Source organism: Populus trichocarpa, chromosome 10 (genome assembly GCF_000002775.5).
Source record: "Populus trichocarpa isolate Nisqually-1 chromosome 10, P.trichocarpa_v4.1, whole genome shotgun sequence".
Classification (NCBI taxonomy): Eukaryota; Viridiplantae; Streptophyta; class Magnoliopsida; order Malpighiales; family Salicaceae; genus Populus; species Populus trichocarpa.
In genome coordinates this window covers 15,939,458-15,956,856 of record NC_037294.2, presented here as the reverse complement: position 1 = coordinate 15,956,856, position 17,399 = coordinate 15,939,458, and the positions used below count along the sequence as shown (strand labels likewise).

Genomic DNA, 17,399 nt, shown 5'->3' with positions numbered 1-17,399 from the left:
AATCATTACTATATTAAAAAAATTAAAAAAAAAAATGTCCATAAGCATAAAAGTGAAAACTCCAGAAAATGAAGCACGAGAATCAGAGAGACCAATAAATTAGGTTTTGAATATAATAAATCTTTTCATTTACAGTTTCACCCCCTTTATTTTTCCAATTTTTGCTTCATGAACTTCATTCGCCTCCTCCTCATCTTTAAAAGTGAACGATGATAATGGGAAAGATTTGGAGAATCCTGCCGGAGTCTTGAATGTAATCAACGCAACTGGAATGTCACCGCTTACATAAATTTCACTCAAAGTAATCCAAATCAAGAACTCCTTGGCCTTAACACCAGTCAAATTCCTGATCCTGTTGGGCTCAAAATATGCCGTGACTTCATTGTCATAGCATACGGCTACCTTGTCGAACTTGTGATCTTTTCTCTTGCTGTTGTGCTTGAGCGAAACAAACCCTGTGTCCTTAATGTAGCGGTATTCCTCTATCTCTTCTAATACTGTTATCAGACCACTTGGCAAGCCCTTTTCTGTCAGCAAGGAAATAATCTTCTCTCTGCATGTTTCATCTCCATAACAAACCTCTGCCTTGGCCCTGATATCTTGTGTCACCATAGACATGTCTTTCCTCCTACGATGTCTTGATGTCAAGAGGTTTGCAGTTGGTTCTGGCGCTGACATGGCTGGAGCCAGGGGATGTGTGTAATGATACCTGGGGTTTTCGAGGAAGTTGGAAAATGAATTGGTGTGATGTGGTATTTGTTTCTTGAAGGACGGCGGAGAACGAATGCGCGTGAGTATATGCTGTTTTGGTTTCTCAAGCAATTCAGAAATTTGATTGGTTCGGAGAAAGGAAAGAAAGAAGAAAACGAAAAGAATGAGGATTGGCGTATGGCGTTTGTACAGCCATATAAAGGAGCAAGCTAATCAGGTGCTTATATATAGCACTACAATAATTACGAATAAGGTGAAGCATTTGCTGGACATTAAACTATTAATTAAATTAAACTAATTATTTTAAATTAGAGTAATAAACTAAAAAGCCAAGATGTTTTATTGTAGCGCGATGCTCACCTGAGCATTGTGGATTATTATATTGCTTCACAGTGCTTTGCAATGTTTAGTTATGAATTTATAAGTTGTTTGGAATTAATTTTTTTTATTATAATTGAATTTAATTATAGTGTTTAACTTGAATTCAATTAATAAATAACTTAAATTCATATATTTTGATGAGATAAAATCAATTCATTTTATTTTGTACAGTACCCCCATTACCTTCATTTTATTTCTTTAAATGTTTCTAAAAAAATGAGTAAATGAATATTTTATAAAAGTTAATTTTAACATTTAATTTTTTCTCTTTAGAGTCAAGAGTTGGAGAGGTTAACTTTTAATTTACTTTTATAGTATTTTTAGAGATTAAATTCTATTTGAAATCTAATTTTTAATACTTAAAAGAGTTCCAAACATAAGATTTCATTAAAACCTCCTAATCGAATTCAATTTAGAGAGTTTCAAACATGTTGTTAGAGTTTCTTACACCTTTTATCCTTGTTATTTTTAGTTTTGAAATCTTGGTCCTTAAACTTTGTTTTTCCATCTTTTCTATCCCTGAATGTTGAGATAAAAGAAAGAAAGTGCTGGAAAGGGAGAGGAAGAAAAAAGATTTTGGTTGGCCACATTTCAGGCATAAAAAAATGATGAAAAAATCCAGCGCTTTTGGGTTTTTATTTTCAGTAAATAACCTCAAATTTTATTTTTCTTGCATTTCAGTCATTGTGTGTTAAAATATGAGAGAAAATTGTTGGAAAGGGAAATAAAAGAGAAATTTTTTTTGTCTACTACATTTCAGCCACGATAAAGGCCATTCTAGACGCGGTTGGTTTTGTGTGGAAATTTTTTTTTTATCAAAAGTGGTTTGAGTCTTTAATCATGACCAAAAAAAGTTAATTTTAGTATCAATGGGTTTACCGGAAGAAAAGGGAGTTCAATATAAATGGTTTGAGCCCTTAAACATGACAAAAACAATAAATTGAGACTTGCAAAGTTTGTTTAGATTTGATTTGATTTTGAGATTTTAGATTGACTAGGAAATAGTTTTAAAGTTGAAAATATGGTTATTGAAGATTCTTTGATATTTTTTGATGTTTTTAAGCAAACATATGTTGAAGTTTAGGTTTTAGAGTTCAAATAAGTTAAATCTTGATTTCACAATTGACGGAGATGGCTGGAGTTTGTTGTAGTAAACGACACGTCATCTATCTAGCAAAACAAAAACGTCATTTATTTGTGTTTTAAATAATGAATGGCTCTTAAAACACTTATTAAAAATAATTTAATATTTTTAATCAATCTATTATTCAAATTATGTATTTTAAGGTGTTTAAATATTTATATTATTTATTTTATTTTTATTTTAATTATGTTATATTATTATTTACTACTTGATTGAAATTGTCAACATATAATTAATTAAAATATTTTAATTGTAATTTTATAACTTTATAATTCGAGTTTATATTATATATTTTATATTGCGTCTAAAAATGGTGTCATAAAAGTGTGAAGATTTCATCACGACCCATTTCATATGAAAAGACAAAATGCTAAGCTCATATTCGAATATTTTTTCCTAAGATTCCATCCCATGGAAAAATAGATAAGCCGTTCAGTGTATTTAATAGCCATTCACTTTGTAAGGTGCAAAAACTCCATGTACATCTACAAGATCTAACTCTGATGATAAATAAAAAGATTCGTTTTTATAAATTTAATTAATAGAGAAATACTCTGTCGTTTTAACTTAAGAATATGTCTCTTAGTAAAAAAAAACAAATAAATAGCTAGATACTTTCGGTGTATTGCTACTCCATATGCACATAAAAATAGGATCTATGGATATTATCACAGGAGATCTGTTCTTATACAAGTAAATGAACAAATGTATATTTAAGTAAATAAATAAAAGTGCCTAGTAACGTGGTGTGGATATTTTTATAAAAGTAGCATGTTTAGATTGGAAAAAATATAAAATTTAATATTCTTAAAATATTCATGTACACTTTTACTATAAATATATTTAAATAATTTAAACATATCAAATCGCTCATGTGTGTATTGTAAAAATACTTGAAATAATTCCTTTACTAAAACTTTTTTACGGTATTTGATAATGGAGTAGAGATTATTTTTTACAATATTTTTTTAATATTAACATATAAAAATAATTAAAATTCTTGAAAAACACAGAATAAAGAGTGAAAAACGGAACCTGAAAGTGAAACCACTTGATCTTGCACGCAACTGGTTATCACGTCTATTTGGACCCATTATTATAGTAGTGATCAAGGGTCCAGAAATCAAATCTGTTATCAAACTAAACCATAACCGTTAGATAACAGATGAAGCATTTGATGATTCCCTGATTCTCTCCCTTCCCTTTGATCAAGTCTCTCCCTTTCAAGCTCCTATTCAATCTGATCTCAAAACTCTCTAGTTACTAAAAAAGAGAAAGAAAAATCCCATTTTTTTGCTCATTTCTTCATGTTTGAGACTGTAAAATTCCTTTCTTTATCACTCAAATGCATCTTTGACACCAAAAATGGAATCCCAATTAACCCAGATTAGAGAAGGTTGGTTTCTTTTCAATCTGGTAAGCTAATCCTCGATATCCTTTTTGTTATTTTTTCAACTGGGTATCTGGGATTTTATTTTCTTTTTGGAATTGCATTATGAATTCAAGAGATGGGTTTTTACCTGATGAAGTTATTATTCAAGTTCTCGCTAGATTGCCTGTTAAGTCTTTGTTTAGAGCCAAAACTGTATGCAAACTTTGGTACAAATTATCATCAGATAAGTATTTTGTTCAACTATACAATGAAGTAGCAACTAAGAACTCAATGGTATTGGTAGAGGTTTCAGATTCACCAGAGTTGAAATCTAGCTTAATTTGTGCTGATAATTTAAGGGGTGTATCAGAACTTTCACTGGATTTCTTGAAAGATAGGGTGAAAGTCAGGGCCTCATGTAATGGCTTGTTGTGTTGCTCTAGTATCCCTGATAAGGGTGTTTATTATGTTTGTAATCCGATGACCAGAGAGTTCAGGTTGCTTCCCAGGAGTAGGGAGAGGCCTGTGACTAGGTTTTATCCTGATGGTGAGGCTACTCTTGTTGGTTTAGGTTGTAATTTATCAGTGCAGAAGTTTAATGTTGTGTTGGCTGGTTATCATCGGACTTTCGGTCACAGGCCAGATGGGACATTTATATGCATGGTATTTGATTCGGATACAAATAAATGGAGGAAGTTTGTATCTTTTCAAGATGATCGTTTTACACTCATGAATAGGAACCAGGTTGTTTTTGTCCATGGTTCGCTTCATTGGTTAACTAGTGGTTGTTCGTATATACTTTCACTTGATTTGAATTGTGATGTTTGGAGGAAGATTTCGTTGCCAGATGAGGTGATTTACAGGGCGGGGAATAGAGCGCATTTGGTGGAGTTGGATGGGTGCTTGTCTGTGATTCAGATATCAGAAGCATGGATGAAAATTTGGGCGATGAAGGACTATGAGAGTGAACAGTGGCATTTGGAGGATAGGGTGAGCTTGAGATGTATTAGGGGAATGGTACCTGGTATTTTCCCAATAAGCCAGACGAGAGAATATGTTTTCCTGGCAACGTATAAGCAGGTTTTGGTGTATCAGCGGAAGAGTAGAGTGTGGAAAGAGATGTATTCTGTGAAGAACAGTTCTCCACTGCCATTGTGGTTCTCAGCACATGCCTTCCGGACCTCAATCTTCTTGTGTAATTAAAAATGTGGTCTGTATTTGATCAAGTTTATGCGCAGAAATTTATAGGTTCCAGTATTTCCACATTATAATCAGGGTAAATATTCATGTTTTTTATTCGTGAACTATGTGATTTGTTATGGTGTTATCGCTTTGGCTTGGATCTTTTCCTTCATCATGAATAATTAGCAAGGTAAATTTTCTACTTGTTTATATGAACTGAGATGCCTGCGATGTGGCTCTTCTGAGACAATTGATTGCAGCTTTGCACTTGATTATACTTCTTTTGGGCTCTATTTCCCGTGTTGGCAAGCATTTAACCTTTCAGTTCCGTTATTGGATGGCTATCAAAAAAAACCTTTGTTTCTGCGTGTGTTTATGATTAGACTGACATGGGAATTCCTGCTTCTAGAACTGTCTCTCTGCGGGTGGCAAGAGAAATGCCTTTTGTGCATGTATATGAAGTATAGGAAATGGCTTCTCGTAGCTCCACCCGGAACTGCTTAGTATTGACTCTCTACACAACATCTTTCCTTTCTTCTTCTTTCTCAAACTAAAGTTTCGATTCAGAATGCGTTTGGTTTAAGTCTAATCTGAATGCATATCGGAAGTGAGCAAATTTTACTTCACTTTGGCTTTGTGTTCCTAGCAGCCTGCTCTAGTGATTTTCTTTTTTTCTTTTTCTCGATATTCTTGGCGGGGAATTTTCAATCTCGACACTGCAAATCCCGAACCCACGGCTTGGAATCTTTAACCACTGATTGATTGATGCTTTATTGGCTACCTTTCCACCTTTCTGCTAGGGAAGCATGGTTTCAGTTGGAGGAGATTTTAATATTTTATGCCTAGGAGATCTCAGCTGTGGGCATTCCGTATTTTCAGAAGGCTGATACTCCCATTTTCAGAAGACTGATAAAAATTATCACTAGGAGAAGGCAGGGTGCAATTACCTTACTCCTGGCTAGCCGTGTGACTTGTGACCTTCTCTGCATTGGCGCATGCATTATACGGATCCATGGCAGTTGACTGGAGGATAGGCGGGCTTGGTAGAAAGCCGAAATGGAGTTTGGTAAGGTCTCTTTTGTCAAATTGGGAGAGCGTTTGTTGAAATCCTTTCCCTTTTTCTTAAGAAAAGTTTGTTGAGATCTATCATCAACGCTGAGGCAATTTTTATTATGGTCATTGCGATGAGGTTGGGAGGCATAATTGATCAACCAGCTTCAAGGAGAAAAGTAAAATTATACGAAACATAAAAAAAAAAATTATTTTCTATTGACACGTAAACTAGTTTAAAGATATTTTTATTATTAAATAAAAAAATAATGCAGTAACTCTCAAGATGGTGGTTTAAAGTAGCTAGCAAGCTTGTTCCCATCTTGTTATTTTGAGTCTGAGTGAAAAATAAAGAGTGAAAAAAAAATCTCAATGGAATTAATTTCCAGACCTGTACACGGAAAAGGAAAGGAGTGAAGGCATGTGGAGAGGCACGCCCCACGTGTGGTCGGTCCTGTATCAAACTCTACACATATCTGATAGCCTCGTGGAAAGAGGCCTTTTGTTGCCAGATAAATGAGAGAGAGAGAGGGTGTGTGGATACTTTGTCTTATTCATAAAAGAATATTTGTTTTTGTATTTTAAAAATATATTTAATTTTTTTTATTTGTTTTAAATTTTTTTGAAATATTTTCATATCATTTTAATTTTTTAATATTAAAAATAAATTTTAAAAAATTAAAAAAATATTTTTTTAATCTATTTTTTAAAATAATAAATACTTCAAAAAACAACTATACAGGTAATAAAGCCCTGCCATCTCCTCTCCTGTGTCCTTAAACAATATAATCAACGTGGGTTTTTTTTCAAAAAAGAAATTCACAGTCAATCAAATAAATTAAGTGTATTTGTTTTCCATTTAAAAAAATATTTTTAAATATTTTTAATTTTTTCAAAAACTTTTTTTTATAATTCTGAATCAAATATCAAGATTAAATTTTAAAAAAATTAAAAAAAAACATTATTTTAATAAATTAAAAAAATAAAAACATTTTAAAAAACAATTCCAATTCCAATACACTGCGGATAAAATGGCATTCCTGTGATATGCTGCTGCTGCTCATTACAATATTTGTCTTTTCCTTCTCTCGTTAGCGCCATGTGTGCTTGGCAACAGGACAACGCAAAAGATCCACTGCCTCTGAGCTCCTTAAAATCTACTTCTACTGTATTTGTCAACCGAAGTAGAACTGTTTTGAAGTCTCCAATCTATGGGCTCAGGTTCACAACCTCCTCCTCCTTTCTATCTTAAAACTACTGACCACTTTTCTTTTTTTTAATATTTAACTTGTATCATATTTATTTGTGTATTTTAAAAATATTTTTAAAAAAATAAAAAAAATTTATTTTATTTTCTTTAAAATTAATATTTTTTTAGTGTTTTCAAATCATTTTGATGTGCTGATGTCAAAAATAATTTTTAAAAAATAAAAAAAATATTATTTTGATACATTTCCGAATAAAAAACACTTTAAAAAACAACCACAACCACATTTTCGAGTAAAAATCACTTTAAAAATCTACTTTGTTACTGTTTCGGCTTCTCACAACTGTTAATTGAACAGAGCATAAAACTCCAGAAAGGTATTGTTGTTTTTATACATGGAGATAAATTTTTGACCGATTTGGGATTTTGGTTTGCACATATAAGGACCATAATCAAGCCGAAAACATTAGGTTTAAATACCCAGCACTCCGATTATGCTGAAGTATATATTTAATTCAGATTTAATATCAATGAACTTCATCATATTATAACAATGAACAACCAAATCAGATCAAATCCCATACTCAAATCATATCATACTAAGTACTGGTTTTTAATCTGATTTTTCAGCATCCATGGCTCTCATTATACTCCACACATTAAAAGCAAAACGAAAGATTTCGCCTCGATTGGGTAGGAGACAACGTCCAGACACCAATTAATGCCCACTAACCTTGGACTGGACCAGCTTAATGCAAAGAGTGATTAAATGTTTGCTGTATTGTATTGTATGGTAACCTCGTAAGAACCCGTGATAGTTTTTGTTTTTTATTCAATTATTAAAAAAAAGTAACTTTTTACATCAAATTTATATATAATTGTATTTTAAATATTGATTCTATAAAAACTAAAATAATATATTTTTATTAATAAAAAATTGTTTTTTATTTATTTTATATGCAAAAATTTAATAAAACACATATTTTTAAAAATACTTTTTAAAAATCACAATTAAAAATATTTTCTATTAATCCTACTCTTTTCAACTACAGCCACAAAAACTATCTATAAAAATACCAAACCCATGCTAGCCCTACTACAAACCCAAAACATCCGCACCTCGGGAGTTTAACAGTGTATTTTCAATCGTGTTTTAACTTGATCCTTGTACTAGTTTTTTTTCCTAATTCATCCCTTAATTAAAACTAGCAATTCAATATTTCCGTTGACTAGCGTAAAAAAATTAATAAAGTATGTTGATGATATTTAAGAAATAAAAGACTGAACTATTTTGGTTTTGGGCAGTTAAGCAGGAGATGATTGTAAAACTAAAGGATCAAATTAATAAATTATGGTAATATAGGGACCAAACAACACCATTGACCCCATCAATGGATGAAGATGACGATACTTATGAGAAAAAACAGCTCCGTTATGTTTCATTCACAAAATCTAACAATATCATTACTGCACACACAAACAGAAACAGCCTTATTTCCTCTATTTGTTTTTCAATCAGAAGAAGTCAAGCTAAGAAAATAAATAACGAACTGGTTTTCTTAGTTTTATTTTCATCAAATGCTCATATACTTCTCAGTTTTAGGGCTTTTTTCTCACTAACAAACTATATTTTGTCTTCTGGGTCCGACTTTTCTCTCTCTTTGTAAGCTGTGGACTTGAGGGTTTGCTGCTAAAGGTACGCCTTTTACTACTGATCGGATCATCTTTTTGTCGTGTTATTTTTAAAGCTCTCATTTTTCTTAACATCGTTAAGGATAGTAGGCTACTGGGTTTCTTGCTTTTGTTAAATTTGTGGGCTTGGCTCTCTAGTGGGTGTTCATTTTTTTCCCTTGATTTTCAGTTGAAGTCACCAAATTTGTTTGTTCTTTGAATTCTAGGTTTCTTTTTTTTTTCTTCTTTAAGTTTTTGATGATGTTTGCATCTGAAATTCTTGGAATGTTTTTTTTTGGCTTGATTTCAATCTCCCACATGCGGGGCGTGTTACCATTTCTGTCATTAGATCTCATTTTGTTGGTGATAGTAGCCTGTGTGCAAGGTTAATGTTATTGCTAGTTTTCTTATTAAGCTCAAAGGGTTTTTTGTTGCTTGTTGTGGTTCTGTTTCCCTGTTTCTAAAGTCGATTGGGGTTTCCTTTCATGCAACACAAATCTACAACCACATTCACCTGTTTGAGCAAAATTCCCATTGTATTTTGGGGGAGAACTTTTAGAAAGTAGAAAATTTGGACTTGCAAAGATAAAAGATTCTTTTGCATGTGCTTTTTATTGATGTATAAATATTTTAAGTGTTGAGATATTTTGTGATGCTGTTTGGATTTTGCATCATCTAATTTTTTGGTGTTGAGAGAAGCTTTTGTTGCCTTTTCTTGTATTAAGCAATGCATAAAAAGTTCGCAGACTTAACTTTTCATGTTCCTTGGTGACAGGATATGGTTTTCATGTGTGAGGAATCTTGAATTTTATGCACCTTTCTCTCTAACAAGTGCTTCGTAAATAAACTACCATGGCTCGGAAAGGTAATCAGCATAGGAATGGGGTAGACCGCCATTCATCAAATCACAAGAAAAATGTTTCAGATTCAGATAATAATGGACGTGGAAAAGGAAGTGAAATGAAGGTTTACCCTGGAGAGGAACTCCCCAATGGCAACCAGCCAAGTAATCCTACAGATAGAGCGAGGAAAACAGCCCATGCTGAGGGTGAGGACAATCTTATGAAAAACTCTGGAGATTTTCAGAGAAAAGAGAATCAAGAGATACATGAAGTGCTGGATGTTGAGGAGCCCGCCTCTTCTATGACCAATTCAATGGACTGTGGCAGTCCTTCGGTGGAAACTCCTGGTGTAACACAAGACAATGGAAAATTACCTGGCAGTGAAAGTGGCCCAGAGCATGCAAAAAGTGGACTGGGTCACTTGTTGAATGGTCTGCATCTGAAAAATATGATGGAAAATATGGATATGGTGGTTGGAAACTTGAGGGCATCAGCTTTGTCCATGTTGAAGGTGGCAAGTGAGTGGCTGGGGAGGCAGGAGCAACCTTTTGTTTCTCTAAAAACCAATATATATGCTTCTCGTGATTATGTTAAAATGAAGGTTGCAAAAGCATATCCTGTTGTTTTAAAATGGCTCTTGCAATTTGGGAACATTGTGCTTCTTTTGTCAATGGTATGGCTGGACTGTACTCTCAGAGGCATGGATTCCTTTTTACGGCTGGGGACAACATCCTTTTTTTCAGTCATTTGGTGTAGTATTCTGTCAGTTATTGCAATGGTTGGAATATCCAAAATTCTTATCATCCTGGTAAGCTTGGTTTATGCTTTCATCTAGACACTTGTTAGAATCCTTCCTGTGCATCTTTATACCTATTCCTTTTAAAACCAAACCAGTCAATTGCTGTTAAATTTGCTAAGTTGTTAGTTTCTTTCTGTTATATTTTTAAAAGCCTTAAATTCTTAGTCTATTGTCATATTCTCTTTGTAATGTTGTAATTGTATGGAATTTTGCATCACTTTGTTGCTGAATGTTGCATTGTTGCACTTCCCTGCTACCTCCTCAAGGTGATTTCCATTGTCATTTTTTTTCAGTTTAACTGTCATTTATATGCATGGTTGTGATCTGTTTCAAATGTTGAATTACTCAGGCCATAGCTGCATTTGTGGGGGTTTTCATAGGTCTCATCCTTGGACTTTTGATAGTTGCCATTTCTGGACTGGTTTTCCTGTGGTTTTATGGAAGCTTCTGGACAACAGTATTTGTTATTATCATCAGTGGTAATTCCTTTTCCCCTTTGTTGACATTTAGCACCTCATTGTCTGGATATATTTGTCAAAGCATATTGAGTTTTATTTCCATTATCATCCAGGCTTGGCATTCATGTTCAGCCAGGAACGTCTCACACTTTTGATCATCACTATATATTCCACATACTGTGTGTGGTCATATGCTGGATGGCTTGGTTTACTTTTGGCTTTGAATCTATCATTTATCTCAAGTGATATTCTGATATACATCCTAAAGAATAACATCAACCGACAGAGAAGATCTGGTAGAACCTCTGAACATTCTGCAGGAATGGAAGGTCGTCCAGGCTTCTTCAACGAGGACTCCTTTCATGCTTCATCCTTTGAGACTGGCCCGGGTTTTTCAGCAGATCGTAGCCCGGGAGTACCTTCAACCAGTGGGGCTGATTCCGAGTTGACCTCCGAAGAGGAAGTTGTTCGGTTATTGAACTGTACCGATCACTACTCTGCATTGGGTTTGTCCCGATACGAAAACATGGATGTTTCTGTTTTGAAGAGAGAGTATAGGAAGAAGGTAATGCCATTATTTGTCAGTTCACACACTTCATAATAACTATTATGCCATTCTGTTGCAAGTTTTAAAACCTTAACTATATGTATAGTCAGTGAATAAACATCCATGTTTTGTCACTCTGTAATGACTGGATAGATACGTTTCTTCAGCTGGTCACCCTTTAATTAGCACCAAATTAGATTTTCCTTTATGGAGTTTAAAGACAGACCCTGTAAACATGCATGATAACTTCTTGTAATCAAATGAAAAGAGAAAACTGAAAATTGCTTGTATATATCACTTCAGACCTTTTGAATTGGTTATCAGGCCATGCTGGTTCATCCTGACAAGAACATGGGCAATGAGAAGGCTGCAGAAGCTTTTAAGAAACTTCAAAATGCATACGAGGTAAATTTGTTTGCTTGGCCTGGTTTATTGCATGAAATAAAAGCACTTAGCATTGGATTCATAATCTGACTATATTGTTCTTATAATGTCTTTTTTAGGTGTTACTTGATTCCTTGAAGCGAAAAGCATATGATGATGAATTGAGAAGGGAAGACTTGCTGAACTATTTCCGTAGTTTCCAAAGCACTTCACAAAAGGTTTGCATACATAATTTCTGTTCTTTTTGTTTTGTGCCACTCTTGATAGCTGACCTTGAATTATTCTCCTATGCATCCACTTTGTATTGGTACCGGCTCAGTGGTTTATTTCTCTGCCTACTTCATTTTTTTTGTAGCTTGTTTTGCTTCAAAGCATTGCTGTGTGTTTGAAAAGTCAAAAATCACATCTTTTTTATTTGGACTTGTGTAACTTTCGGCCATTGGTCATTCCACAAATGTAACTGGAAGGGAATAAATCTAGTCCATGGTTTTGGAGTTCTCATTGATTGTGAAACCTATGTTGAAAAGAGTGACATATGACACCTTTGGCGAAACCGTCACTCATCTGGCATTTCGTTGTTCCGTATTTGCTCCCATAAGCACATTGAACTGTCTGAAATGTTTTAGAGCATTATATTCTCATATGCTCAGTCCTATGTATTGCAAGGAAGCAATATCTAGATAATCTCTATGCAGCCCTTCACTTGGTCTTGGGCAATAATTTCCTTCTCTGAATTATGCCAATCCGTTCAAATAACCTAGGCTGATAATGTGATTGATTGACCAGAATGGAGAGCATGGTCTTTTTGCCTCTGGGTTTGCACGTTCAGAGGTTGATGGTGACGACCCTTTTGGAGAATCAAGGAGAATAGCTTGCAAAAGGTGTGGCAACTTTCATCTTTGGATACATACCAAGAAATCAAAATTGCAAGCAAGATGGTGCCAGGTTTTTTATATCCCCCCCGAACATTTCTTTTCTTGATTCTCATTTGTTTACAAAAGTTAGTATTCAGCTGATTACCATAGTTCCAGACTTGCTCCTTCCAAATGGGATGGTGGTGTTTTTTTTTTAAATTTTGGGCGTTTTACTTTGAAGGACTGCCAAGATTTTCATCAAGCAAAAGATGGAGATGGATGGGTTGAGCAATCTTCACAACCCTTCCTTTTTGGATTACTGCAGAAGGTATGTGCAATTGGTCAGAATTTTGTTTGTGGAAAAGGACAATAGAAAATTCTCTTGTATGTGATATATATAGAAATGATCATTTTGTTCAGTATATTGGAGTATGATCTGGCTTTCTCACATAAAATTATTTTCAACAGGTTGATGTTCCCACTGCATATGTTTGTGCAGATAGCAAGATATATGATGCCACTGACTGGTATATTTGTCAGGTAAATCAATTTCCTATTGGTATCTGAAAGTTTTGAACATGTCTTGAAGACAATTTCTCCTGATATCTTGAACATACTCCTAGTGAGGTTATCTGACAAGGAAATATAAAACAATTTAGGAAAAATTAGTGATCAGGGATGACTGAAGGGTTGCTGGTGTCTGTTGACTTTATTTAGATGCTATTCAACGAATCCAATGGAGCAAGTAACATCAAGTTAATTGGAATGGCATAGTAGAATAGGAGAGAATAATTTAGCAGGCATTTGCAACTGCTTGCCCCCCTTCACTAATTTCTTGGTGGTGTGACTGAGTTATACTATCAACTTGCAGTGATGTGTTTGTTAAACTGTTTGATATTGTTTCTTCAAATGCCATTTCCACGATCATGAGATTATTTGAATTCAATTTAAAGTTATTTTATGGCAAAATAAACAAGTGGCATTACTTTTAACGCAAAATGCTTGTATATCCTCTCACATAGGGACTGGGATTGAATGTGCATGATGTTGAATTTGGTGCAGGGAATGAGATGCCCAGCCAACAGTCACAAGCCAAGTTTTCATGTAAACACCAGTGTGACCTCCAAACACAATACCGGCAAAGGACCAAGTTCAGGACAAAGAAGTGGTCGGATGCCAGCCCCCAATGTGGAGGAAACCATGACAGAAGAAGAATTCTTTGAGTGGTTACAGAATGCAGTGCAAGCAGGCGTGTTCAACAACCACAGTGCTGGTACCTCTACTGAGAGCCCATCAGCCAAGGCTGGAAATGGTAAGAGCAGTGGAGGTGGCAGTAGTGGTGGCAATAAAAGGAAGAAAAAAGGGAAGAAGCAGTGGTGAAAGTTAGATATTCTTACATCCATGATACCTCAAGTCTTGTAAGCATTTTGTGACCCTATAAAGAGGGCTAATAGGCTTCATCTTCAAGAGAGGTCTGTGATCTTTACTAATTTGAATGAAGGCCTGGGGAAAAGGTTTCAAGTCCATTGAGTTGGATGCTGCATGAGTAAAAATGGTCCATTGAGTTGGATACTGCATGAGTATAAATGGTCTTAAGCCTGCATCAAATTTCGTATATTGCTGCGATGTTTGTTTACCTTGGGTTTTCTCTCTGTTGGAAATCAGATGAGGATCACATCAAACAAATAGATTGCCAGCAAGAATGGCAGTGACACTCAACACAGCTTTTACTACCACTTTACAAGGCTTCAGCTATATGCTCAAGTATTTGTTCGAGTAAACAGGCAGGCTCCAGCGGACGTTGTTGGCGAGTTAATTAAGGGGATAGATAAAGAAAATGTATTTTCAAAATAAAGGAAAAGGAAAAAGAAAAGGTTTAAATTAGAACAAATCATATGAAAATTATTAACTAACAATTGAAAAAAGTTTATGTTGATTCGTACTTCCGTGCTAATCTATGCCGATTATCTCTGATTTTTTTTTCTTTTCTGATAAGAATGCGTCGGATTAAAGTACTTAACGTTAATACACACGCACTAACTTTTTTCTTGCCGAAATTTTAAGAGTTTTTAGCGTATTCCATACAAAATTGTGATGCATTTACTAATTTTAAATATTTTATTAATATGATTGTTTTTTAAAATATTTTTTATATTAAAATATTTATTTTTAAAAATTATTTTTAAAATAAATGTATCAAAACATCCAAAAACATAAAAAAAAATTTAACTTTTAATAAAATAAAATAAAAATTAAAAAAACATAAATTAAAACATATTTCCAAACAAGCTCTCACGGCACATTACACCCCCAAAAGGGAACCTTACGAGTGTGTTGGTATTGCGGTAGCTGTTGTGGTTGTGGTTTGAAAAAAGTTGTTTTATAAAAAGTACTTTTAGTTAAGGTTGGTTTGAAAAAATAGGTGTTTGGTTAAAACTGTGGTTGAAATTGAGGTTGAAGGAAAAGTAGTTTTAATGTGTTTGGTTAAAAAAATACTTTTCAAATTGAGGTTATAAAATAATATATATATATGGATGATTTTTAATTTAAATATTATATATTTAATCACTGTTATTACTTCATGAAATAAATAATATTGATATCAAATATTTTTTATTATTCCATTAAACTATGTGCAATGTCATCACATACGAAATAAATCTATCAAATAAGGACTATATTTTCCATGGTTTCTTAAGCGCGCAACAACAAAAACTGAAGTTTTTGTTACGTCATCAAGCGATCTCCTTCTAATTTTTTGAATAAAACACAATTAAAATAAAAATAAAAACTGATTTTTTTTAACTGGGTCGGACCCGGCAAGAACATAATTGGAATTGTGATCAAATTCCACAAATATTACGTCATCATGCGATATCCTTCTAATTTATGTAGTGTTATTAAATAATATTAAATACTAGTTTTTCGAGTAAAACTCAATTTTTTTAAAAAAAAATTTACAATTTCATTACGTACAAAATTCATTCGACAAGAACTACAGTTTTCTAAAATTTTTTGAGCGTGCAATAAAATTAGGTAAAATATTATCATTTATAAAAATTAAGATTACAGTGCGAGTAAATTTAATTCATCTTAAACTAATTTTTTTTAAAAAAAAATTCAAAAATATTGTTCACGTTCACGTGAATAATATGAGTGAAATCACTTAACTGCACTGGTTTTTCAAAAAAAAAATGTAAAACTTTTCATGTGAACAGTGCGAGTGAATTAATTCACTTGCACTGGTTTTTCAAAAAAAAAAAAAAACTGTTCACTTTAGTGAACAGCTACAGTAAAGCCATGCTCCATTGTTGCTGTTTTTCCCAGACGAGAAGCAGCAAATCTCCTAAACCAGCGGTGTCATGTGAGTCCTACCCACTAAAGTACTTTTATTTTGGTTACTAAATACTTATTAACGTGGTTGCGGGTGAACCTCACCCGCAACCACGTTAGCATGTTAATCTTGCCTCGATTTCACCCAAAACGGAACCTTACTTAGTATTGCCTCGATTTCACCCAAAACGGAACCTTACTTAGTATTGCCTCTATTTCAATCATAACTTTTCAAGTAATAATAAATGTAAATGCAGAATGATATAATTTGCCTGCAACATTTTTCAAACCATTTATCAAAAAAGAAAGAAAAAACACTTTTCAATTTAGCTGGGAAGCTAGCTTATTCTTTTATTCTGGGTTCCAGTGAAACCCTGTATGAAAAAGCTAAAACTATGTTTATGTAGAAGTGCTTCTCCCGGATGAATCCCTTGATCTTATTCAATGATCATGCACAGGATCTTTTTTATTTTATTTTTCTTCCGCTTAAAACACAATCAATTAAAAAAATTAATTTAAACTAAAATATTTTTAAAAAAACATGATTTTATTCTCGTTCCCAACAATATCTTAATCGTTTTCTTAAATCGCACGAAGGAAACCTATTTAGTTGATTTTTGTGATAAGAAAAATAAGTTACTCGTGACTAGAAGTAGCGTACGGTTCCATAACAATAAATAAATTTAGTAATAAACTGCTGTAGACATCAAATCCACCCACCTGTCAATTCAATCTTTTGGCATCATACACTTGTTCAGAATCAGAGCCTAAAGAGTACGACCATCAGTATCGTCACCAGGTAGCAAAGAAAATCGAACTCAACAGAACAAGAACCATAACACCATCTACTTCTACCACCATAGCTATTGTTCTTGCTTCTCTGACCCTCCTTTTAGTTCCAGCTTCTTATTCGTCTCCACTCATTACAGAGAAATCTAGAGACTCTCCAGTCCCGCAATCAGACACTGATCTTCTTGAATTTCCTTTAAATTTAGAGTACCTTGAGGCTGAGTTCTTTCTGTATGGATCTTTAGGTCAAGGATTGGACAAATTTGCTCCAAATTTAAGCACGAGAGGACCACCACCCTTAGGTGCTAGGGTGGCTAATCTTGACCCTTTTACTAGAGATGCCATCATTCAGTTTGCATGGCAAGAATTGGGACACCTGAGGTCTGATATTAATTTTTTCACATCTTTTGGTTTGGTAGTCGATCCAAATTATGACTGTATACTAATGATGCAGAGCAATCAAGAACGCTTTGCAGGGATTCCCAAGGCCATTGCTGGACTTGAGTCCAAAATCATTTGCACTAACCAAGGATGCTGCTCTTGGGAGAGCATTGTCTCCACCCTTTGACCCTTATGCCTCTTCACTTCACAATCTCATTGCATCCCATGTCATTCCTTATGTTGGACTCGCAGGATATGTTGGGGCAAATCCAAATCTCCAGGGCTAATACTTCC

The 17,399-nt window shown here is 33.9% G+C and overlaps 4 protein-coding genes across 4 annotated transcripts; 3 read left to right on the top strand and 1 right to left on the bottom strand.

Annotated features, from left to right (window-relative positions):
• Positions 1-89: 89 nt before the first annotated feature.
• On the bottom strand, positions 90-912 carry LOC7468116 (uncharacterized). Its single transcript, XM_024611302.2, has one exon. It carries the CDS (start codon positions 676-678, stop codon positions 130-132), a length of 549 nt encoding a protein of 182 aa, XP_024467070.2. The 5' UTR covers positions 679-912; the 3' UTR covers positions 90-129.
• A 2,397-nt stretch (positions 913-3,309) lies between these two features.
• Positions 3,310-5,000, top strand: LOC7468115 (F-box protein At5g49610). Its single transcript, XM_002316019.4, has one exon. The coding sequence runs from the start codon at positions 3,732-3,734 to the stop codon at positions 4,809-4,811; it is 1,080 nt and encodes a 359-aa protein (XP_002316055.1). The 5' UTR covers positions 3,310-3,731; the 3' UTR covers positions 4,812-5,000.
• Positions 5,001-8,485: 3,485 nt separating this feature from the next.
• On the top strand, positions 8,486-14,128 carry LOC7468114 (uncharacterized). The gene is made up of 10 exons (XM_024610742.2): positions 8,486-8,743; positions 9,494-10,368; positions 10,709-10,838; positions 10,931-11,382; positions 11,689-11,769; positions 11,868-11,966; positions 12,535-12,693; positions 12,844-12,930; positions 13,071-13,142; positions 13,665-14,128. The coding sequence occupies exons 2-10, from the start codon at positions 9,571-9,573 to the stop codon at positions 13,980-13,982; spliced, it is 2,196 nt and encodes a 731-aa protein (XP_024466510.1). The 5' UTR covers positions 8,486-8,743; positions 9,494-9,570; the 3' UTR covers positions 13,983-14,128.
• A 471-nt stretch (positions 14,129-14,599) lies between these two features.
• Positions 14,600-17,399, top strand: LOC112328971 (desiccation-related protein PCC13-62-like). The gene is made up of 3 exons (XM_052456487.1): positions 14,600-14,614; positions 16,639-17,105; positions 17,179-17,399. The coding sequence occupies exons 1-3, from the start codon at positions 14,600-14,602 to the stop codon at positions 17,390-17,392; spliced, it is 696 nt and encodes a 231-aa protein (XP_052312447.1). The 3' UTR covers positions 17,393-17,399.

Coding starts and splice junctions, on each gene's coding strand:
- LOC7468116 (XM_024611302.2), bottom strand. CDS start 678: ATGTCAGCGCCAGAACCAACTGCAAACCTCTTGACATCAAGACATCGT.
- LOC7468115 (XM_002316019.4), top strand. CDS start 3,732: ATGAATTCAAGAGATGGGTTTTTACCTGATGAAGTTATTATTCAAGTT.
- LOC7468114 (XM_024610742.2), top strand. CDS start 9,571: ATGGCTCGGAAAGGTAATCAGCATAGGAATGGGGTAGACCGCCATTCA. Junction 11,383..11,688: donor AGAGAGAGTATAGGAAGAAG/GTAATGCCATTA, acceptor ATTGGTTATCAG/GCCATGCTGGTTCATCCTGA. Junction 12,931..13,070: donor TTTTTGGATTACTGCAGAAG/GTATGTGCAATT, acceptor TATTTTCAACAG/GTTGATGTTCCCACTGCATA.
- LOC112328971 (XM_052456487.1), top strand. Junction 17,106..17,178: donor CAAGAATTGGGACACCTGAG/GTCTGATATTAA, acceptor CTAATGATGCAG/AGCAATCAAGAACGCTTTGC.